At 33.6% G+C, this 24,227-nt stretch overlaps 1 protein-coding gene across 1 annotated transcript in view; it reads left to right on the top strand.

Moving 5' to 3' along the window:
• LOC107456777 (limulus clotting factor C) overlaps positions 1-24,227 on the top strand; it is a 44,302-nt gene that overhangs the window by 16,629 nt on the left and 3,446 nt on the right. The window contains exons 4-15 of the mRNA XM_043046138.2: positions 6,596-6,800; positions 8,223-8,390; positions 9,371-9,547; positions 11,575-11,781; positions 15,505-15,574; positions 16,511-16,708; positions 16,979-17,049; positions 19,649-19,816; positions 20,829-21,026; positions 21,210-21,398; positions 21,570-21,690; positions 22,634-22,866. Coding sequence (XP_042902072.1) covers positions 8,246-8,390; positions 9,371-9,547; positions 11,575-11,781; positions 15,505-15,574; positions 16,511-16,708; positions 16,979-17,049; positions 19,649-19,816; positions 20,829-21,026; positions 21,210-21,398; positions 21,570-21,690; positions 22,634-22,866 — 1,777 coding nt within the window. The 5' untranslated portion in view covers positions 6,596-6,800; positions 8,223-8,245. The remainder of the gene's footprint in view (positions 1-6,595; positions 6,801-8,222; positions 8,391-9,370; positions 9,548-11,574; positions 11,782-15,504; positions 15,575-16,510; positions 16,709-16,978; positions 17,050-19,648; positions 19,817-20,828; positions 21,027-21,209; positions 21,399-21,569; positions 21,691-22,633; positions 22,867-24,227) is intronic.

Genomic DNA, 24,227 nt, shown 5'->3' with positions numbered 1-24,227 from the left:
TGTCAGCACTAATGAAATACGTGTGTTTGTGATTGGATAAAAAAAATAGGCACTTTTATGACGGTTTTCTTGAAAATTAACGGATCGTTAAGAGGCTAAATTAAAAGTACAATATATTCTTCATAGCTTCACTTTGATAGTTTCGCATTTTCACTCATATCTGAGAACAGGCTTAGAAATGTTTTCTGATGGAGATGATCTGACAGGTTAGAATAATTTAAAAAAATCATATTCTCCATTTCTTGTTCAAACCTAGGATGTCTGTACTTTTACTTTATGTTTTAGTTTATATTGTATAATTTTGCCAATTCTCAATAATTCGGCAATAACTAAAATTGAACATGTTAACTCAGCAGTATGAATAAATATAATGAGCATCCTTGAAATAGCACTAAATATAATTATTTCTCCATCATTAGATGACAAAAGTTTTGACAAAATAAGGGTTTTTGCCAAGACATATTTCTAACACAGATTGAGGTGATAAGATTAAAGTAGAACTTTAAATCTATCATCTGATTTTAAAAATTATTATTGTTTCGTTTATGTGTTGTTTTATTGAAGCGCTAGAGCATAAAGGGTTAAAAAGAATATAAGTATTTAGAGTTCTAATCAATATTAAGAAGTCGCTAATATTTATCTGGTTTAGAATAAAGATAGTTAAATCTACTTGTAGATCTAAATTAAGGCTAATTTGTCGGGACTATTAAAAATTTCACACCACTGGAAAACCTATTAATTTAAAAAAACGAGGTAACCGATTTCATAACTTAAGTTATCGCTTATGCTAATTAATTAGCATATTCATGGTCTGTCCCTTGCATCTTAAATCCAACCGTAGAACCAATTGTGATTCAGGGTGTTTTGCAGTTCAATTAGTCGACCCATGAATCATGGATTGTTTGTATTTTTCCTAAAAGCGTAGCATCCATTTTTACAATCGTGAGCAAACCTTTTATTTACGTTTAGTAAATACTAGCTGAATACCAGTTCTTTTCACGGGGAGAGTAAAAAAATAAATAAAAAATAAATAAATCAGTATTGAGAAACACTACGAAATCATGCTCAAAATTGAAAATCATATAATGATCCAATGAAAGAACTTGGTGGAAGAACTAGGTAAGTGAAATTTTCAGGGGAATTAATAAATCAGAGAAAATAAAAAAGTAGTTGTATCAATACGGATATGTTTAATGTTACAGAACTGCTTTTGCCTTTACTCAAATCTTAAACGAACTATAATTATATCAGTTTTCTGTATGGTTGCATGATTTTTATTTCAAATTAGGCAGGGGTAAATAAATAAAAACAAGGAACATTTGTCCCTCTTTTTAATAAATTGGTAATAAAAAAGTTTGAATGTAATTTTTTTAAGCTCTGAAAATGTAACTTACCTGGTTCTTCCACTAATTTTTTCAAGTAATGTAGTTAAAATAATTAAAATTTTCTTATTTAATATTAATTGTTAAACTTTTTGGTGGCTTTGCTTTATCATGCAAAGCTTTATCATGCAAAACCCGTTTTTTGTAGTTGTTGTAGTAGTTGTAGTACTTTGTTCCCATTAGAACAAAGATAAAATGTATTTAGTATCACTTCGCATGATGCTATTGCACTATCAAGTAATTTTCTAAGGTACATATCCCTTTCGAGTACCGTAAAACGCTTATTTCCAAAGTATCAGTATGTACTACTAAGTATTGGTGATGTCTTAATAATCATCAAATATACCAATATGATATTTAATGCCTTGATTAGTATATTTTGAACATATTACATAACCCTTCAACATTTAACTTTTGTGAAAAATACATTTATCAGTGACAGCCAACAAAAACCGAATTTAAAAAAAAAATGAAATAGAATTCTTATTAGAACTTGATAAGATTTTTGGAGCGTGCGCGTTTCTCTATCTGAACCTTTAATTTACTATTAAAATATGTATAAGTAGTAAAGAAACAAAATTCTTTATATTCTAATCCATTAAAATATTAATACACTATCTTTGCTACCGCTGAAAAAAATAACTTCTGAAATTAAGAAAAACCCGTTGTAGAATTGTTATCAAAACTGCACCAATTACCATAATACCAGTAGAACATATTAACGTCAGTAGAGCACAATAAGTAAGCGTCATCCGTAAATGGCGATTTTCTACTGTTTTCCTAAACAAATTTCCTATTTAACTTTTTTCCCCTTTAAATTCGCTTTTTAGCACATAACTTATTTTGTTTTATTTCAATTAATTCATATTATCAGTAGTAATTAAGCATTAGTGTCAATAATAATATCGTGATTTTTTACGGCTCCCCAAAATGAATAAGTATACAGTCTCCATTATTTTTGTGTTCCGCAGTGGACTGATCGTTAAGACACGGTTCCCAGCAGATCACCGAAGTCAAGCATCACTGGCTGCGGTCAGTGTGCGGGTGGGTGACCACTTAGATCAGCCTGCATAGGAACCGTGGGTGTGCGGTATTGGTCCTCGTTAATCTGTTCTACCGTAAAGTGCTCGACTTCGCGTGCTGGTCGTCAGGCTACTGAAGCGGGGGTGCCATCCCCTCTGCAGAGGATCAAAATTGAGATGGCATGTCTTCGGATCATTCTCAGGGATGTTTCCCAGACAGTCGTCGTCCCGCAGTGGACTGATCGTTAAGACACGGTTCCCAGCAGATCACCGAAGTTAAGCATCACTGACTGTGGGTGGGTGACCACTTGGATTAGTCTGCGTAAGGACCGATGGTGTGCGGTATTGGTCCTCGTTGAACTGGTCTACCGTGAAGTGCTAGACTTAGCGTGTAGGTCATCGGGCTACCGAAGCAGGGTTGCCATCAACTCTGCAGAGGATCATAATTGTGATGGCATGTCTTCGGATCATCCTCAGGAATGTTCCCCAGACCGTCACCAATAGCCCATTGTGCAGCTCTAGTGCGATGTAAATTAACTACAACAACCCAGACAGTCGCCAATAGCCCATTGTGCAGTTATAGTGTAACGTAAATGAAGTGCAATAATCTCTGTGNTGGTGGCATTTTGGGCAAAGAGGGTAGGATTTTATACCCTGAGAAAAAGTAAGACATTTTAGATGTCCACTGGCAAGGCGTGAAAGGCAAGTATTGGTTTTTTTGTCGCATGGAAGAATCAACGACTGTCCTGGCTTATTAGCCTTATACCAATCATGAGTGGGAGACTTCGACCAAATCCTCCTATTTAAGTTTTTCATCTGAGAAAAAAGTTCTAGGTAGGTAAGTTCATCAGATGCAGAAGTTGGCAGGCTGCAACCGTCCTTTACTAGACAGTCTGCCTTCTCGTTACCAAATAGATCCACATGGGATGGGATCCACTGGAAATGACTACCATTGAACTTCGGCTATCATGTAGAGTTTAATGATGCAATATAGCTGGAAGAGACTATATTGCGTCATGACGACATGACGTATTGAGATTTGTTCTGAAACAAAAGATGTATGAAGCAAACATTTGTACGAGTGACAGAGTAAAAGATCATTATACGATTTCACGGGGTCGAGGACAGGTGTTTACGCTGAAGTAGACAATTATATAAAATAACTGATTATTGGGTAGAACGATAAATAATATATTTATAAAATAATATATTTATGGTATAGATTTTATACATTGGCACAACTTCAACAAATGAATGAACTCAAGAATTGAATAAAATTAAATAAAATTAGTTGTAATGCAGAAACAATACAAAATCCGTTATTTCAATATGTAGCGTGTGTGTGTGTGTTATGTTCAACTCCGTAGCCGTGCAATTTTGAACCCAATCCAGAAGACAAGGGAACTCCTGGATCGAGTACCAGGAGAAATTTTGCCATAGTGGAGGACTTTTTGATGGAACTAACCCCCATTTGCGTTACATGGAGACGACGACCACGAGAATCTCCCACGTTTAGCCTGACTGCAAGGGGACTCTAACCCATGATCCATCTACCACTGAGGATATTTCACGTCAGCACTGTGGTCGGTGCAAGCCGGATGCGGAATTCGTATTGACTGGGATTCGAACCCATTTCGCCTCATTGGAAGGCGAACGCTCTATCCTCTGAGCCATCGCAGCTCCATGTAGTGTGTTTAGCGAAAATTTTGAGAGCTGTCCAAAAGATGTACCCCTTGGAAATAACTTCCAAAGAAGCTATGGTAAATGATTTATGCACCAAGGCAAAGAAGATCGAACGTAGAAAAGTACAGTCAAAAGAGAAAGTTGGGAAAATATATAACAAATGAGACATCTGTGACACAAGAAACTCGTTTGATCGTGTGATCAAGAAATCAGAGAAACTGATTTTGTGATTTTATACGTTTTTTAACTTAAAATGTTTTATTGTTATTTTTTGGTTAAATCCTAAATGTTTAATCTAACTCTTACTCGTTTTCATTTCCCATCCAAAGATTACCAAGTTAATTGTACAAGTGCAAACGACTCGCTTTAGTTTATTTATTTATTTTTGTTCCCATAACAACGATTGCTTTTGGTGTTCTAGAAGTTTTAATGCAGTATTAAGTTGTTAACTTTTTAATACGTAGTTACATTATCGGGGCCAAGAATTTTTTTCGATTTTGATATGATAAATGAGTAATTAACAATTATAGTAATTTATTTGAAAAGCATAATTTTTTTTAGCTAATGTACCATTTCATTGGTATGGCACAAATATTGTTTTCTAGATAAAACGCCCGGTGGCTGAGTGGTAGCGCTTCTCGCTCCCATGCCACAGGTCCTGAGTTCGATCCTCGGGCCGGGCAATATTGACTGACTACCTAACCGGAACATCTGCTCATGCACTCCCTAGCCCAAAGTTAAGAAAACTGAGATGGGCACAGTAGGCCTTGACCCTCTATGGGCTGTCGTTCCACTGAGTTTAGAGTTTAGATAAAATATTCAATAAGTCCAATAACATTAGGATTTTTATAACAGTTGTTATTTAAACAAGAAATTTGTCGTAAAATGAGTTGTTATTATATAATAAAATAAAAAGTAAAAAACTATGTTTTTCTTAGCAAACTAAAAAAGAGAAAATAATTTTATTTTTTGATACACCTAAACCAATCATTTTCCGAAAGACGTTGATGAGAAATGTTTCTTAGCATCATAAACAGAACTCTATTTAAAATTTGAGAACTCTAGCTGATCTAAAAGTGATCAAAATAGCGTTTGCCGGTAAAATTTATTCGATTACACAAATTATAAAGTGTAGATGTCAAGAACTAACAACAAAACTAGCATAGCCACCCTATACACAGCTCACTTTCAACATTTTAACAAGTTTGAAAGCGGTCGAAATTTAGACGCTCGATAAATTCTTTTTGATATAATACTACGGTTATTAAATCTGCATCAGATACTAGGAAATGAATGAAAAATTGAGATATCATGCAGTACGGAGCTTCATTTATAATGTAAGCACTCTGGCTAATCGAACAGTAGTCTAAGTTTCAATTGACCATACATTTCTTGTAGTAATAATATAGCGATAAATTCTGTTGGTGATGAAGTTTTTTGGAAATTAATATAATTAAATTTGCCATCAGGATGTAAGCTCTAAATGATGAGCTCTTGTTTTTAGGAAAGTGGTAGGAATTTTTACGAGCGATCAATCACTTTACGATTATATGGTTATAAATTCAGATTAAAGAGATCAGGAAATAATCGAAACTGGAATTTTCGTCAAGCAAGGAGTTAACCTTATAATATGCGCACTCTACTAATACGTCAGAAGGTGGTCGGAAGTTTAACTATAGGCAATATTTTCGGGATAAATTCTGCTTGATGTGGTAGGGAAATGATTAGAAATAATATTATAATTTAGCATAGAGCTTTAGTCAATATTTAGTGTTCTACCCAGTCTTAACAGGGTCGGAGAATTTTTTATTGGCTATTGATGGTAATATCGTGATAAATTGTGCTGTCAACGACCGGGAAATGATTGAAGTTTGCATTGGCGTTGGGCGTGAAGCTTCCGTACTCTACCTAGTTGGGAAGTAGCTCGCATTTTAACAGCAGGCTTCCATCGACAGAAACATTTATTCCTTCAGATTCTATCGCAAAGCACGATTTCATCAAGTTAATAAAAATTTAGTAAAATGAAAATGGTATTTTTAAGATAAGAATATATAATTTTTTTTAAAAATATATTTTTAAATATATTTGTAGAAATAATTGAAACAAACTCTTTTTAATCTAATTTTTTGTAAAGTTGTCTATAATTTATACTTTTAACTAAAATTCTATTCATTTCAGTCTTATTATTAACATATCTTTAGCTCAAATATCGCATCCTATTAAAAAAACTAAATTTTTAAAAAAAATTCGTGCAAGCGAGAAGTTTCTAACACGGAGAAAGAAAGTGAGATCGGTGAGAAATGTCGCCACGTATGGCAGCTCATTCCGCTGTTTTTCTTTACGTAACACAAAAGTTTCGAACAATTTTGAAGTTATTGTCATAACTCTCTAAAGTTAGGCAGAGAAACTCTAAAAGTAATGTCAAAAACAACTTTTTATTTGCAGCTATTGAAAAATTGCACCTATTACACTTTTCGAATTTTTAACTGATCTCTATATAATGCATAGGTATCACATAAATGCATTTACCTTATAACATATACTTATATGATTATAACCTTAGAATTATTGTAAGTCAGATGAAAAAAATTTTGAAAATAATTATTTTCCTATGTTTTAGCTTGCACTTGTGTGAATGGAGGAACATGTGAACGAGATGGTAAATGCACTTGTCCGGATGAATATCATGGCCGAAACTGTGAAGTTAAGAAAGGTAAATACTACATTTTATTGTAAATTTATAAAACGATGGGTAGTTTTGACCAGAGCACACAGCACACATTAATTAATGTTCTGATAGCAACACCAAGAAAGAAATATCACACAAATTGAACGAAATTAGCAGAAAATGTTAAATCTAGCTAAGAGATTACATTGTGTCCGGAAAGTAATATCACTGAATTAATTGTAAAGCATATACGCGTTCCAGTACACTTAGGATGGTTATAATATGTGAAGGGAACAGTCAGCTTAGCTTTTGCATGCGTCAACACTAAATGATCGTTTTTGAATTGAATTGCCATTTTTTGAAACGCGTTTTTTATCTCCTGTGCAAGCTGTCACTCAACACTCGATGGATTGCTGTCATGTTTTTGTGAAACACAGAGATTTCACGTGGTAAAGACGGCCTTTAGTGATGATTGGTTGTCGAAATGCCTTGTCTACCAGTAGCACAGGCATTTTTTTTTTGTCAGGAATATGTCAGCAATAAAATTCGCGCAGGAAACCTAAAAAGGACTCCCACCGACGAAAATGTGACGTATTCGTATGTATATAAACGTATATGTTCCTTACACACTTATACATTCTGACATAAAATAAAATGAAACAAAAATATAATTTGGAAAAAATATATAGCTAAACTAATTTCAGATTTAAATGTCCTACACCCGAATTAGATAAGATAGCCGACCGGCTTGTGTTAGGGAACTGCCCTTGCATCAGAAAGGTTCTGGGTTCAAATCCCAGGAAAGGCATGGATGTTCTTTCCTTCTCTGTAATATCTGTCTTTACTGTGGGATCAACGTTGGCCCACATAATATGGTGCCTCAGAAAAAGTGGCCAACAAATCTGCCCTTCAGATGCCTGTATGACGTAGGTCATTCCCCAGGCGGGCATTGGAGAAAAAAATTTAGATAAGATGCGTTATGCAACAATTAATTTGTTCCCCAGTGCAACTTGTCACTCCTGCAATTTTGATATCATATTGCATCCTTTACTACAATGATTTTGACTAGACTATTGCTTCTCAACAAACAGGATCGAAATAGAATATATAGCTGTTTTTTTAGACGAAATTCCATCTTCATACATGCCAATGTTTCGACCTTGATCAAATTACAGATTTTGATCAGATCATAATTAAATGTTTTCTTGTAAGTAAATCCCGATGTAGCGCTTCCAAGGCACCTTAACATGTCTTCAAGATCTGTTACAGTATATCTATCTGTTATAGAATAGTTAGGTATAGATTGACTTTTTTGACTAATAGGCAGTCAATTAATCTGAAACTTTAACATTTTTTAAGTCTTAGTCTGTTTATTATTTTCTGTGCATTGAATTTAGTTTAAACAGTTCTTTCTTTCTTGGTTAGACATTATTTCATGTTAAATTAATTCTCTTTATTTTTATAAAGGTTGCAACCCCCCTGGTCCAATTATGCACCCAGTACAAGTTTTGCTCAGTCCTCCCAACATGCCGGTGACAGCCGTTTACAGTTGCCCTGAAGGTTACATATTGAAAGGATCAGCCATCAGCACCTGTCAATCGAATAAAAAGTGGTCCAGCAACCCACCAGTTTGTTGTAAGTTAATTGAAATTGACATAAAGTATTTAAATCACAAATATTTGTGTGCTATAATAAATTTAAATGGTTGTGAAACACATTAATATAATCATTAAATATGTAAGGAATGCAAGTGGAATTCAGAAAGGTATTAAAAATTGTGTTAAAAGAAAGCATTCTAGAAATCTTAATTTTTTTTGAAGTTATGAGCAAGACAAGAAAAGGGATGGGGTCGTCCACCTGGAACAGTGTAGCCTATTCCTGAATTACCGTCATGTATATTTTTCGCCATTGCTGATGATTCGAATATATGTGGTATTTCGTAATGTCTATCTCTTAATATATGTTTTTAGAATCTTTATCAAAAATGAAGTCATACTCATTAGGAGTCATAACGCTATCAAAATCGAACGAATATTAGTTAGAATTAAAAACACCAATAACTGACTGATTGCCAGACGTGAAGGATAAGAGAGTTTAAATGTGATTATTGCAAACGTACTTATTATTACTTCGTTTTTAACAGGGATTCATAAAATACATATTCAGGATGCTCATTACGTAAAAAAATGTTTGTGTCATCTTCAGATTTTTCACTGCAGAATCCCGTACGTGCGGAATTCGTCGTTTTGAACAAATTTTCTGCAGTTACATTGCAAATTTTGGTATGGTGTTTGATTGCATCATGTCAGCTCACCTGATTAGCCTGCAACTGGGCCGGGATAGCCTGGTTGGCAGGGCACTGGACTCACGTTCGTGAGTCCAGTGCCCTGCCAACCGGATTTTCAGTGAATTCAGTCGGATCCAGTCGACCGAATCCAGTTCGAATCCAGTCGACCGAAGACTCCTCGTGTAGTAAATGGTGACTGGTGCACGTTGTTAAATCTGTCAGGTCAGAGGTTTGGTATTCAAAATCAAGCATTTGATTCCATTGAAATTTAAATGTTCTGCCTGCTTAACATTTTAATATAATCAAAACTGTAAACATGTTTCCGCAGCTCCAGCGTGTCCTCTGCTAAGTGCACCAGCCAATGGGAAACTGACATTTTCAAGTAATGAGCTGACTGAAGGTGTCACAGCTGAAACAGTCTGCAACCCTCACCACCGTCTCATTGGTGAGCAAGTTCTGACGTGTTTAAATGGTGGACATTGGAATGAAGAGTTACCTGTATGCGGTACGTAAGAAACATGATATTTTAAGTTATCTAAATTTTCTTAATTTTATGTTCATTTTATATTTTCTAATAAGTATTGTCAAAAATTACTTTCAGTTAGGTCCAGATTTATCTGCTTTTATCCTAGTTTATTTATTATGAGATAAACTGGCAGAGCTCACCGATTCGTTTAGCAAAATTAGTCAATTTTATTAAAACAATCACACCTTGACTTATTTAAATGCAATTTTCGGTAATATATATTAAAAAACATAAAACCAACATAAAATTAAGTCAATTTAGATAAATAAAAGTACCAAACCAAATCGTATGAATAGACAATCCATAAAAGGAAAGTACCCCTAGCTGCGTGCAAGAACAATTCCGGTCATGAGTGGGATATGTCATTCTTAATCCTTATAATGTACCTTACTTCCCCTCCAAGTTTAAACACGAAGTTTCGAGACACTCTGTGCAACCTTTACGAACTTCGGCAATTTTTTTCTGAATTCCAACATAGCATTATGTCTTGTAAGTGCAAAGATACATGTCTCATCGTCTTGCGGCTTCTTTTCGTTTTATCGCATAATGTCTCTCCTGTCACTCAAGCCCTTAGCAACACAAGCACGAATGATTACCTAGTTCAAATGATAAAAAATACTTACAAACATATTACTAAATTCCACTGGATTAAAACCCACAAAGGATATGAGGGCAATGAAGAAGCTGATTGAGAGGCCAAATTAGCTTGTCAAAAATCAACAATAGATCTATATGACGTACCATCAAAACAAACAACAAGAACAGAACTTATGAGGAATAACCTTTCAACATGGCAGCAAGGATGGGATAATAATGATACAAAGGGTCGACACACTTACCAATTTATCCCAAAAGTCAGTAATCGAAAAATCTGCTCCTACTTCTATATCAATCAATTTCTAACTAACCATGGAGCCTAAGGTAGTTATCAGCCAAAATTGTTCGGGAAAGACCCGAAATGTAAAGTTTGTAAAAGTTATGAAGATATCGAACACGTATACTTACTTTCTGTCCAGTTTATGATGATTTAAGAATTAAATTTCTCCCGAGAAATTTCAACTTAGATACCATTAAAAGAAACTGGAACCAAACGAAAATAAACAAAGGAATTGAAGAGAATTTTAAAAGACTTTTTGAAAACAGAATTGAAGATCTGGCCTAAACCGATCCTTCAACAGTATTCCCTGGATGCCTCGAATGGGGGGCGGGACAGGGTAAAGCCGAACTATCGCAAAATGTGCATTAAAAACAACATGGCATTATTTCTCGACTCTACATAATTTCTGCTAGAGATGAGTTTGGGCAAGTTTTTGGAGGCCAGAGTCCACCCGAACCTGAGATCCAAGGGATCATTTCGATTCCAAGACTTCCGACGTTCAGCCACGTTTGTAAGATTAATATCAAAATTCGTGGAGATAAAAATGGGGAAGAAAATTTGAGACAGATTAGTTATATCGTTAAAGATATTCAGATTATGAGATATAGCGCTTTAGATTTTTTTTAATATACTAAATAATGCTTACAATATAAAACTTTAAAGTGAAACCATCGGATTTTCAAGTGCTTGTTTAGTTTGAGAGGAGTACAAGAGTAGGAAAAGTTTATAATGAGCCCGAATCCGAAACGCAGAGTAAGCTCAGGATTCCAGTCTCATCTCTAGTCATTACTAACATCCGCAGCCTACTGAAAAGTCTAAAACAACAAATCGTGTAAAATTTGTGGACGGTCCGTCTGTATCGGATTTTCACGATTTAAGAATTGTTATTAAGTTTTGTCTTTATTTAATATATAGTACTTATCTCTATAGTGTTTGATTATCGTAAACTTTCACTGAAAAATCAACATATAATTAAATCCGTTTCAACATATAATTATGTATATGTATTAAAATTAAAACCGGGCATGAATGTACGAAATTTCAGGTGCGCATGGATATGTTGGGATTATTTAAAATAGCATTTTCAATTATGCAAGCAATATATTTATTCATTTCTGTTTTTTTATAGAGAAATTGGCCTTCTGTCCGGATCCTGGAGACGTGAGAAATGCAGCTAGAAAAGTTCCTCCAGAATCAGTCAAGATAGGCGGGCACTTTTTGCAGGATAGTAGAATCAATTATAAATGCAGAATCGGATATGAGCAGATGGGATTCGCCACGATTCTGTGTCTCTTTGACGGAACATGGTCCGATGAATTGCCGTCTTGCATAAAAGGTAATGCGATTCGAATCTATCTAAATATCAAAAGCTTAGAGAATAAAATTGCTCTGCATTTTAAGTTGTTTACATTTACATTTTAATTACATTTACTGCTACGTATAGTGTGGCTTTCAGGAGAACTCCTAAAGACATCAGTCTCGCGTCATGGCGGGTACCATGGTTACGAGGGAAAGTCACTTCGAACAGGGGTGTGGAGTGAATAGTTTTGTCGTGATCTTTGCATAGGTCAGCGCGAGTAAACCAATCGACACCTTCATTTCTCCATTTCACCTCCATTAGAAATGTACTCTCGCTTGTTACCGTTACCATAGCAGCAGACAGCCCCAGACGTTTCATCTGGAGGAGTTCTCTTCAAAGCCACATTATACATACTACTACATATTTGAAGTTTACTGCTGTTGAGTAATAAAGCTCAAAACTATTTTATTATTATGTCAGTAGCTAGTGTGTAGTGAAATTTACTCTAAAATCTGGATATTTTAAAAGAATTGATAAAAAAAAATGAAAATAACGTGGAAGCAATTTTTGTTAGAAAATAGACAAAATCATATTTTTAGGAGAAAAAAAAACACACAATATATATTTTCTCAATTTTTCTTAAATATATGAGTTTCCATTGAAAAGTAAATTTTCGTTATTTGGAAGATTTTATTCACCAATTCTTTTCAACAATCCACTAACTTCCACTGACTTACCCGAGTTCTTTATTGAGTGGTATACTTCTTATCATTTCCGTAAACTTATAAACAAATAACAAAGCGTTTCGTAAGGAATCTTTATAAAAAATTAAAATTCTTTTAGAACCTTTATCGAAAATGAAGACAAAAAAGATGGACATCGAGGATTGCAAATTATTATTCAATTGAGAAAGATACAAAAAAAAGCTATCACAATTAAAAAAGGTGGGTGTACAGAACACCAAAACCTGTTGGATTGCAGTTTGAAACGTGAGGATACTTCTGATAATCGTATCTCAACTCGTGTCTTTCTTTCCATAATGAAATAGTTTCTGGTGTTTCGTAAAACCACTTTCTTCACTGTAACTTCACCACCAAATGAACTGTAACTAAACTAAACTAAACTGTACTAAACTTAACTGTAACTAAACTGTAACTTCAACTGTGAAACAGATCGCAATAGCCTTTTTTTCCGACTAAATATTAATTTACTACCCCGAATATGTATATTTTTTGCTTGTTTTTAAATTTTGTTGAGCATTTTCAAAATATATATTAACCCTTTAATGGGTCATTTATTTCTAGTAAAGGTAAATTAAAGTATTTTTGGAATTGAAATTGTTTTAAGAATAGTAATCGATACAAGAAAAACAAAACTAATTTAGTTTTTAAAAATGCCATTTTTTGGTGGTAAATATATTTAACACCACCTATTAGGAACTTACTGATTTTTATTTTTCTTTATTTATAAAATAAATTCTATAAATGCTACAAACTTCAAAAGGAATTATGTATTTCGTAACTTTTATGCGCTTTTTTGAACTAACAAATGGTTACCAATTTTATTCAAACGCACTTCAAGAAGGCTGAAGTTATTAACAAATGGAAACCTAAATTAAAAGTGGTGGTAAGTATACTTCCCACGGCCTTCGAAAGGGAGTTCACAAAGAAACAACGTGTAGATTTTACTCGATTATTAATATACAGTTATTTGAGAACTTAAACTCATTAAGCATGTGTGGACTCATTATTTTGCTGAATGTATTACCAGTTGATGATTATGATCCATGTAAGTAAGGATCCATTATGGGAGAATTTTTATGCTTATAAGGGACTGTTTTAATTTTAAGTAACGCTTGTTACAGCTGTTGCCATTAGTACATAAAGTTCCACATTTTATTATCTAAAATATTCTTTACGAAAGTTTATCTTACTCTCAGTTTCATTACATGGGGTTCCTGTTAACTAGCGAAATAGAAAAGCCATTATTTTGATTAAATAATCTCTATGAACAGCTCATAGATGATGCTTCATTTGAGAACCCAGCAGTTTAGAAATTGGTTCAAAATTGCAAAGTCATATTTTTATCTGTTTTAAAAATTTCAAAACATTGTGTACGTTAAGTGTTTTCATGGTTTTGGACATCGTGTCAAACATCTAATCTAAGAAAACTTTCTTAGATCTCGCTATGAAATAAAATGGGCAAGTGTGCTCAACAAATTAATTAAATCGGTATAAATACTAAAGTAAATTGAAAGTATTACAATTTACATTAAATAGAAATAAATTTTTGCATTTTACGTTAGGCCGCGATAGCCTGGTTGGCAGAACGCTGGACTACCGTTCGCGAGAACGGGAGTTCGAATCCAGCTGGCTGAAGACTCTCCGTGTAGTAAAATGGTGACTGGTGCATGTTAAATCTGTCGGTCATAAAGTCCTCCATGTTTCCATAACAAATTATACTTTCTGTGTACTGAATTGGAGATGAATCATTCTCTGGTTCAGGTTAAAATTACGATCTGTGGATGAGTGAATGGATGTATGAATGCGTCCGACCTATAAACGAGTCCGACCTAGAAACGAGTGTGGCGTATGAGTGGGGCGGAAGTCGAATTCTTGGTCATAGATGCTGGCGTTCCTGAGAAACAAAAACAATAATTCCTTAATAATCGACGACAACAACAACAAGTTACGTTTTTCAGATAGACTGAAAATAAGAAAATAATTCAAATTTTGTCAAACTTAAAACAAAAAACATAGGGTGCATCTCTTTCGAAAGGCTCAAGGTCAATTTTCAATGGTGATAGAGGTTAATTACTAAAGGGATGCGCATCATATTTTTCATTTTATATCTGTCAGAAATAAAATCCTCTCCTTCATTTTCGTCTACTTGAGAAACATAGCTTCTAAATTTTTCATTTTATTTCATCTCTTTTATTCTTTTTAGGAATGATTTTAGATTGTATTGGATTCAGGCTCTCCTGTCCTGAGCATTATAACTAGAGATAAGAGGTCGAAATTTTTATTGTTGATAAATTTTAATTAGCAATAAAATGGCTAAATAAATTATACTTGTGGAGAACGGGAACGATTAAAGCTTGTACTGTCATCCAGCAAAGTTCCTCAGTTCAGTTTTGAACCTTGTAACTAGCCGGAAAGGGGTCGAAAATTAAATCGACGCCTATACATGGTGAACAATTTTACTTCCTTAAATGATTATTTTCTTCCAGCATACAGCTTCCGTTAAAATTTAAGTATTCTAGTTATTCTTTGTTCAGTGCGAACTGAGAGTGTCAACATAAAGGTTCCCTGCTTATCGGTTCCTCGATGCGTCAGTGATTCTTCTCTTACTTGCCATTGATCAGATTAGAAGCGCTTGTCATAACTTTGACTGCGAAAGCCAAAAGAAATACGAAGTTTCCGGTAGTTTTATTTATTTTCCCAATCACAGTTCTCACTGAACAGAGTATAACCGGAAAGTGGCTTAAGTTCTAACTGCAAGGTTCCAGAATAATAAGAAAATTCCAGTTCATAGCACGTCCCCACGTGTATAAATTTTCTATCAGATTTAAAATTATACCTACAAAAGAAATATTAAATTAAAATTAAAAAAATATATAAAATTGTGCCTACAAACGAAATGTATTTTTTTTCGAGCTAAGCCAAATCGTAGTTTTACGGCCTAGTTATGTTTTATCCTTTTAATTAGAAATATTTGAATATTGCACTAATCTATATAAATTTACTTTAATTTTTGTAGTTTCGTCTCTAAAAACAGACTGCCTCACAAAAGGATCTGAAATTGTTTCTGAGCCAGGGGTTCCGGTCAGGTTAGTTACATCTACGCCTTCTAGTTGCTTCAATAAAATACATGTTTTGAATTATATTGAAAGTGTGAGGTTTCTTTGAAAAGTAAATATATATTAGGTGCATCATTACACTTTATTGCGAATTACGGCAACTCTGGCTTGCACCTTAAAAATTTAGTTTTCTTTCTGCAGTTTGTTAAACATTTCTACACCAAGTTTATTTCATGTTTGCAATGGCTGAAGTTCATTTTTAATACCTCTAAAGGGAAAATAGCTTATTTAGAGATCATAGTAGGATTACTAGTTTAGCGTTCGTTGCGAGAAACCATTTAATTGCCTTTTATGAAATTTAAAATAATTCATCACGGTAAACTAATTTATACAATAGCAGAGTGTCGAATCCACCTGCCCATTAAAAAACATGTCCAGTTTATACTAGATTCCAATTGGAAATGTGGAACAGCTGTAAGAGAAAGGATTAAAATGGTAAACTATTTTTTACAATAGCAGAGTGCCGAATCCACCGGTGCAGTTAATATTAGATTCCATATGGAAATGTGGAAAGAGAAAGGATTAAAACGGTAAGCTAATTTTTACAATAGTAGAGTGCCGAATCCATTTGTCCATTAAAAACATGCCCAGTTTATATTAGATTCCATATAGAAATGTGGAACAGCTGAAAGAGAAATGATTAAAACGGTAAACTAATTTTTACAATAGCAGAGTGCCGAATCCATCTGTCCATTAAAAACATGTCCAGTTTATATAAGATTCCACATGAAAATGTGGAAAATGTTGAAAGAGAAAGGATTAAATGTCAACAAGTGAAAGCCTAGGTAGAAATGGATTTAAAATATTAGAATAAAGTGTCCTAAGAAAAACTTGAGATTGCATCAGAATTTGAATCTGATGGCAGAGTGATGAAATTAAAATGTATCTATTTATGTTTATCCTTAGAGTTGTCTGTCCACCTGAATGTGCAGATGAGGATTTCAATGTATGGGGAACTTCGATATACCGACAACATTCGTCGGTGTGCCAGGCAGCCATTCATTCAGCCAAAATTACAAATAGTGGAGGACCGGTTGATGTCATCAATAATGGAGAATATTCTCATTTCACTGGAAGTTTTTCGAACAACATTGAATCCAACAGGTAAATTTACAACCATTATTCTGATAAAAATGTACAAAAATGAGATTAAAAATAATTAAATGAATTTTAAATAGTTCTTTTTTAAATTCATGAAGTATTTTGGTATATTGAATCTTGTTAATGTTTACAGTCTTGTTAATTTTCCATATTCCGTACTTAAACGGGTTGTTGTGCAAACTAAAGCAGACTAATTGTTTTATAGCTAAAGATAGACTTTTAATAGTGCTATACCAAAATAACTTTGCTAATTATGAAATTTTGTTATTTCAGTTTTGCAGATCGAGATGAAAGTTTTCGATTCGATAGATTGCAACCACAGCATCGTGTTGGAAACAATAAAGGTAAATAGATGCATTAAAATGAAATACGCAAAGAAAGGTGAATCGAAAAATTATACTTTTTTAATGACATTATTTTGTTCATTGTAAAATGTACTTTCTGATACGCATCTCCTTTAATAGTCACGCACACAATTTTTTAGACATATTTAACATATATGCAATACTACTCTCAATTAGTAATAAATTGCAGTTTTGAGTTATAGTCATTAATTTTTTGAAGAAAAAAGCTGTCTGGGCAAACACTAACTTGGTGAAGTGCTTATTCACAATTTTAACCCAAAGATATTGATTTGGGGTACAATACAGAATATATGGTGGCTAAGACAGAAGTTTACGTTTCAATTAGATAAGTTTTCTAGCATGACATGAGATTTTCCGTCTTGATGGAGGGAAAAATCATAGTTCGGTTTGCAATTTCTAAATATCCCAACAAGATTTTCATATGCACTAGTAAAAATAAGTTGACATTAATGATAGATCATAAGTTATTCCGTTATTTTGACTTGTCCTTATCAGACTTTAGAGGATAAATGAACAAATAATTTTCCTTTTCATATAAAATATCATAATAGTTTACATTATAAATATCCCCGTCGTTATAATTAATACTTTTTTCCACAAGTAATTGTAATCCGAAATTTCGATGTAAAAAAAACAAATCAAAACTGAGCAGGAATATTGCCGCTAAGTTCTGCGTAAGATCATTCATTCTGATTGTATTTTGAATAGGATGATCTGAGCTAAAAAAAAACATATGAATCAACTGGCAAAAAGAGAAAAAGTAATTGAAACGGATCTTGTTAAGTTTTTAATTTGATCATGAAAATATCTTTAATTCTGATCTTAATTTACATATTGTAAACTTTATCAAAATATTATTGATAAAAATATGAATAAATAAATTAAAATACCCATATTTGAAAGTTTTAAGGTTTAATTCTTGTTCATTAGAACTTAGATCATAATAAAAGGGGTCACCTAAGATGGTAACTCAAACAGCCAATGTGTCTCAATACTTATGTCCAAAAGTTAGGAAATAAACTTCTTTTTGCAAAACAACTCAATCAATAGCGAATCAAATCAATCGAAGATTGATAACGATGAGTCACATATTTATAATTAAAAGATATAACAGTGATTACAAAAAACATGTTACAACGAGTTCAAGATCGTAAGTTAATGGGAAGGGCTTTCCAAAAATGATGTTGCACAATGGCACTTATGAAGGGTTTAATATGGAATGACCATCTCCTAATCTCAATACGGATCTCAAAACATCCTCCGTAAAGTCAGTTGTTAGGTTTGGGAGGCTTCTGAAAGGGAAAAAATAAACTTAATTGCTCTACCGAGAGCATCCAACGTGCTCCGAGTTAGCCACGTTTGAAGATCTGGCTAACCATTCCATCCTTTGAATGTCTTTATCTTGTACACTCAACTCGGGAATGTATTATCTTGTATGCTTAATAAACTAAGCTCTGTGAGTACACGCGTTGCTATCCATAAAATTAAACTGGCGACCAACAACGCTTCTGAAAATTTTTACTTTGAGCTTGAAGATCTTAGCCGTATGCTTCAGATAAGTCAAGGTGCTTATAAAAAACATCAGATCGTAAGAGAGCTCGTTTAAACTGGTGCGGACAACACCTATCTTGGACACATGCGCAATGGTTCTCTGCTTTCTTCGCTGATGAGCCTGGATGCAGTCTAAGTAATTATTCTCGGCGAATTCAACAATAGAGAGAACCAGGCAATAATTATTGCCTGAGCCGACATAATGTTGGACGGCTTCACAGACTTGCATATCTTTCAAGGATGCATCCTGATATCGAACTTTTTTGAGGCAAAAGGCTGAGATCTTAGAGCTTTCTGTAAGATTGTCTAGTAGCACCGTTGATCTCTAGTTCACTTTTAAGAATGATAATGCGTATCAACACAGCAATCAAGCCTATAAGCACAGAATTGCTTCCAAATAGATTTTAAGAGCTGAATCCCATAAAAACGTCTAAGATGTTATTGGCAAAGCCATTGTAGCTCATCATTCCTCTCTAAATCCTTCCGAGGTTAATAACTGCCAGCTATTTTTGTTCCGAAACAATTTTTAATTTTGTAACCAGCATAAAAGTCTGTTGCGAAACGTGCATTGCAGGCAAGGAGCCTGCGTTGACTATATAGGAATTTACCTTTCCGTCACAACCCATATTAAATCCTCAACAAGTGACCTTTTGCTATAACATTTCGAACTATCTTACTATGATACCCATCAATTCATGGTCGAGTTCGTGCATTTGTGTTTTTCTGATCATAGTTTTTGAAATTTTTATGAATACTTTTTTTTTATTTTGTGGCATTTTCACATAAAATTTCACTTGATTTGGTACATTTAATCATCACTGGATTAAATTGTCTAAGAAAATGTGTTTGCTCCTTACTTTTAGATATTTGTGTAGTTTCTTATAAACATGGTTGCTTATTGCATCCACAAAAACTCTATTTTTAGTGTTAATAGAATTTTTGGTTAAAATCTTACTAAAAATATAAGTTTCTTTTTTCCTTCGAAAAGTCTTTAAACACATGTTTGTATTTTTTTTAAAAATGGCAGAATGCGATAAAGGATTGGTGAAGTTGGATCAAAAGTGTGCTTACATATCCAACAATCTTCGAACTAGACAGGAAGCAGAAGCAGTTTGCACCAACATGGGGTTGTCTCTCGAGTTACCCTCTTCATCCCAAGACAGACTCAGACTGGTTACTGAACTCAACATAAGAGGTAGTACCCACTCACAATTTCTCTGTTTTTAAGTTAAATATGAAAAACATGATGAAATTGATATTGAAGTATTGAAGAGGAAAAAAGACAGAATGTTTTATTTGACAGCTAATAATCGGTATAAAATTAAAATTACGAATCAATAAAGTAAAAAAGAGTTATATAAAGTGGCGCAAATTATTATTTAAGTGAAAAAATGTTTCCTAACTTTAACCAATCACTATTGCGGTTCATTAGAGCAAAAAGAGATTAAACATTCTAAGATCAGTTCTTGTGAAGATAAAATATCATATTTTTATTATAAGTTTAATAGTTAACAATTCTTGTTCTAATAATCGTATGCAAGAATTTTTGTAATCCATCGCAATTTCTGTACATTTTTTTATGCTTTAATATTTTCAAGTTTTTAAGTGCTATAGATTTTGCGCAGCAAAAAGAACAAAAAAATGCAACGTAAAGGTGAACACCCTAAAACCGAGGCAGTGGCTCTTTTAATTTTTTAATATAGCGAGATTCCTAATTGGCGATCAGAATGGACTACATTGGCGCATAGAACTCCTTACTTATAGCAATATTAGGCACGCTTTCACCATAAGCAAGTGGATAGTCATATCATAGGAGTCGGAAGTGCGTTGGTTTCTTTCTTGATTTTCAAACCGGCTAAATATTTTTAAGCTTGAAAACTATATGACGCTCAAAACTGCATTAAACATAGCGCTTAATTTAAGTATCATGGAAATTTCATGATATATTTTTGACAATCTAAATACATAAAATATTATGGAATACATCGTAATATATTCCCATACATATGAGCAGAGAAAGAGGTGGAAGGAGGGAAGTTCTAGTTATGAAACCTGTTTTCTTCCCAGAATTCGAGTGTTACAGTGTTACCAGAATTCGAGAACTGGAAACGCTGAATAAGAAATATGCATATACTCTGGTATTATCATCCATACTTAGAATTTAATTTTTCTGTGTATTAAATTGAAAATTTGATTTTTTTTTATAGACATTGACTTCATCTGGATTGGAAAAAATGAGACTTTGGCAGATTCTGATGCAGCAGATAGTACTTATGACCATAACAATAACAGTCCCTTCTGCCCGGGTGCTTCTGTTTCTCATTTGACTTTAAAGAAATCGAGGAAAGGTTGTGAGGATCCCTCGAATTTCATTTGCATTCAGAAATCACAAGCTTCTTCTTTAGGTATTGTAAAATAATTCTTTTTTTATCAGTTTTTAAACTATTAATGTTTTTATATTATAATACAAAAAAACAAAAAAAAAAGAACTAGTGAATAGTCAACAAAAATTAATTTGGAAAGATAAAGTATTGTGTTACCATTTTTTGTTAGTTCACTAGCATCAATAACACCTATTGTTTTTCCAGCTGTGTGTAAAGATCCAGGATCCTTAGAGAATGGCGCTTCTAAACCTGTTGGACAAATAGACGGCGTTTATTATGTGGGATCCTCCATTGAATTCGCATGTCAATCTCTACATTATCTGAAAGGTGAGGAGAGTATATCTTGTACAACTAGTGGAAGTTGGTCACACACCAAACCAGTTTGCATTAAGGGTGAGTATCTAGTGTTACATTATATTATATATATTGTTCAGTATTAAGTTTTACTTCTAGCCGTTATTACGTATCCTACCGCGGAATCTCTTTTAATCATCAATTAAAGCACTTTCTTTCCACTTTCTTTCAATTTTACCAACACTTTCTTTCAATTTTTGTCTCTTTCAGTAAATGCATGTGAAGATCCACCCATTCCGATTGGTGGATTCGTAACATATTTGCCACCTTTGAAGTCTCCCGCCGCCCAAAGAGCAGCTGTAAACAACAGAGGAACTATTCAAGGAATGAGGTAAGCAACATAAGATTGCTATTAATTGCACTGTGTAAGTTTTAATTAGCTTACAATATCTTAATATACTGGGAATATCTAAAAGAATCAGCTTAAAAAATCCTGTCCTTGAAACCTTCAGAAATTAAATAATTAATTAGAAAAGTGGTACTTAAGATATATCGTGTCAATGATTGCTTTAAGATCAATTTTATTAATATATTAGATTTTAGTAACATTTATCAAAGCTTTATACTGTTCTTGCAAAAATTGGAGTTAAAAAAAAGTACAATATTAATAGAAAAATAATATTAAGAGGAGAAGAAAATAGCGCTTGCCAAACTATGACCAATCATTATTGTAATTGAAAAGTGAAAATGCATCGAAAACCCATTTAGTATTTATCCAGTACTACCGAAAAATGTGTCTGTTTTTTTCGCCTTCTCCTTTGAACTTATTTAAATATTTTTTTTGCATTGTTTATTGCTTTATTGATTACTTACATTTGTAGGCTTGTGGGCTCAATTTAGGCTTATAAGCCTTTGTCAAGATGAAGGACGGATAAAACAATTCAGAGAAAGACATCACGAAGAATACATCCTGGGATACGGCAGGATTCGAACCCGCCACCTCCACGCTTCGCACAGCGTTTGGCGGGTGATGCCGCTCGGCCAGGGAGGCCCCGTTACTTTGTAGCCGGTATCGAGCATACAGCTTTTTTGTTGTTGCTAGAATTATTAAAAATATATTTTGGGTGGGTCATTACGAAACATCCTTTTTATTTTAGCCCTCTTCTTTACTTTCTAACTCTGAAAAAAGAAAAGAAAAGCTAATGCACTTTTTATTGTATTGAGTATCGTTAGTGTGTTTACTGCTACAGTGCACTCAGTACATTGCCTCAATAAATTTGCAATAAAAATATTTTTTAGCAATACTCTTCATTTAGTCTATTCATTTTTCATAGAGTTGGAAGATTGCCGGTGGGACTATCTGGTCATTCTGGAGCTCCTCAAAATGCCATCGGCATCACAACTACTCCAGAACCTGAAACTATATCCTTACCACCCGGACTTCACAGGATTGGAGAAAGAGCAATGTATGATTGTGAATCTAGGTACTACAAGCTCATTGGGTCCAGAACCAGAAGATGCCAAGGAGCAGGTGAATGGAGTGGAAGGCCACCAACTTGCATACCAGGTTCGAACAACTTAATTTTACTGGTTTTAAATGTTAAACAGATAATATGTGATCCACAACAGGAAGATTAATCTAAGATTTTCTTCAAAAATGTATTTGATAATAAACCTGGAAATATTTTAAATATTTTTATACTAAGACTAAAATGTAACCTGTAACGCCTTTAACCTGTTTATATATCTCGATTATATTTTATTTTAAAAAGTTAATAAAGTGAACTTAAATAAAAGATAACAATACAGAACATGTGTAAAGTTCACAGTAATGATGAAATATGCTACTTTCGGACCAAAACAGCTTACCATCCCTCTGCATTTCTTGCTGGGATGGGATGACACTCATAATTTATTGTATAGTGGTCCCAGTTGAATTTTAGTAGTCTCAGGTTAACGGGTCACCGTTAATTTAGTGCTCTGTAGGATATGTTATTTTCTGTGTTGAAAATTGAGTTTTTCATGATATTGAAAGAAAAAAATATATAAATATTATCGAAATCTGACCAATCAATATGAATACAGTAGATGTAGAATTAAAATAATCAAATCCAATATATTTTTTTATTACCAATCTTTATTCTACAAGTTATCTATTTACTCTACTGATTATTTTTAATGCTCATGCTATGTCTATTTACCCCTATATACAAGGTAGGTAGGCTCAGTTGAAACAATTTTGCAATATATATATATATATATATTGCAATATATTTGACAATGGGTCCTTTACAAAATAGGCTAAACTTTTACTCACTTACAAACTAATTTCGGCATTAAAGACTCCAGAGGGATTAGGAGAATTAGAGATTCAGCTATATANATTCATCATTAAATTTTAAGTGGTTTCATTCATCTCTAGTTTATAACCAAGTGTGTTCAACTAGCCGCAATTCATATTTGATGTTATTGTTATGGAATAAAACTGAAAAAATCAAAGAATAAAAACTGGTATAGTCCCTCCTGCCTCTATAGTTTTTACAGCCATCATAAAGGTGTTTAAAGTACTGGTTTAGGATCATAGAAAGATTAAATTGGAAAACTTTGATGGCCTTATTTACATGCATTAATGCTACTGAAGTGTCATTACAAAAAACTGGGGTTCAATACCCATTAGCAACCTGAAGCCCATCCGGATTCATATCGATAAATATCAGATTTCCTGGGCTCTCATTGAGCTGTACTGACCACATTGTCACAATCATGTCATTGGTTACGAAATCTTAAAGCTTTAACCTCCATGTCCTTAATCGCCTACAACAAGCAGCCGCAGAAGTACTTTACTCGCCTTAGAATTATTATGCAATTAGTATTTGCAACATTTCCGTTGCAGTTTAGCAATTGGTTTTTTTCCAGATTATTTTCGTG

This window comes from Parasteatoda tepidariorum, chromosome 4 (assembly GCF_043381705.1).
Source record: "Parasteatoda tepidariorum isolate YZ-2023 chromosome 4, CAS_Ptep_4.0, whole genome shotgun sequence".
NCBI lineage: Eukaryota > Metazoa > Arthropoda > Arachnida > Araneae > Theridiidae > Parasteatoda > Parasteatoda tepidariorum.
This window is presented reverse-complemented; position numbering and strand designations above follow the sequence as displayed.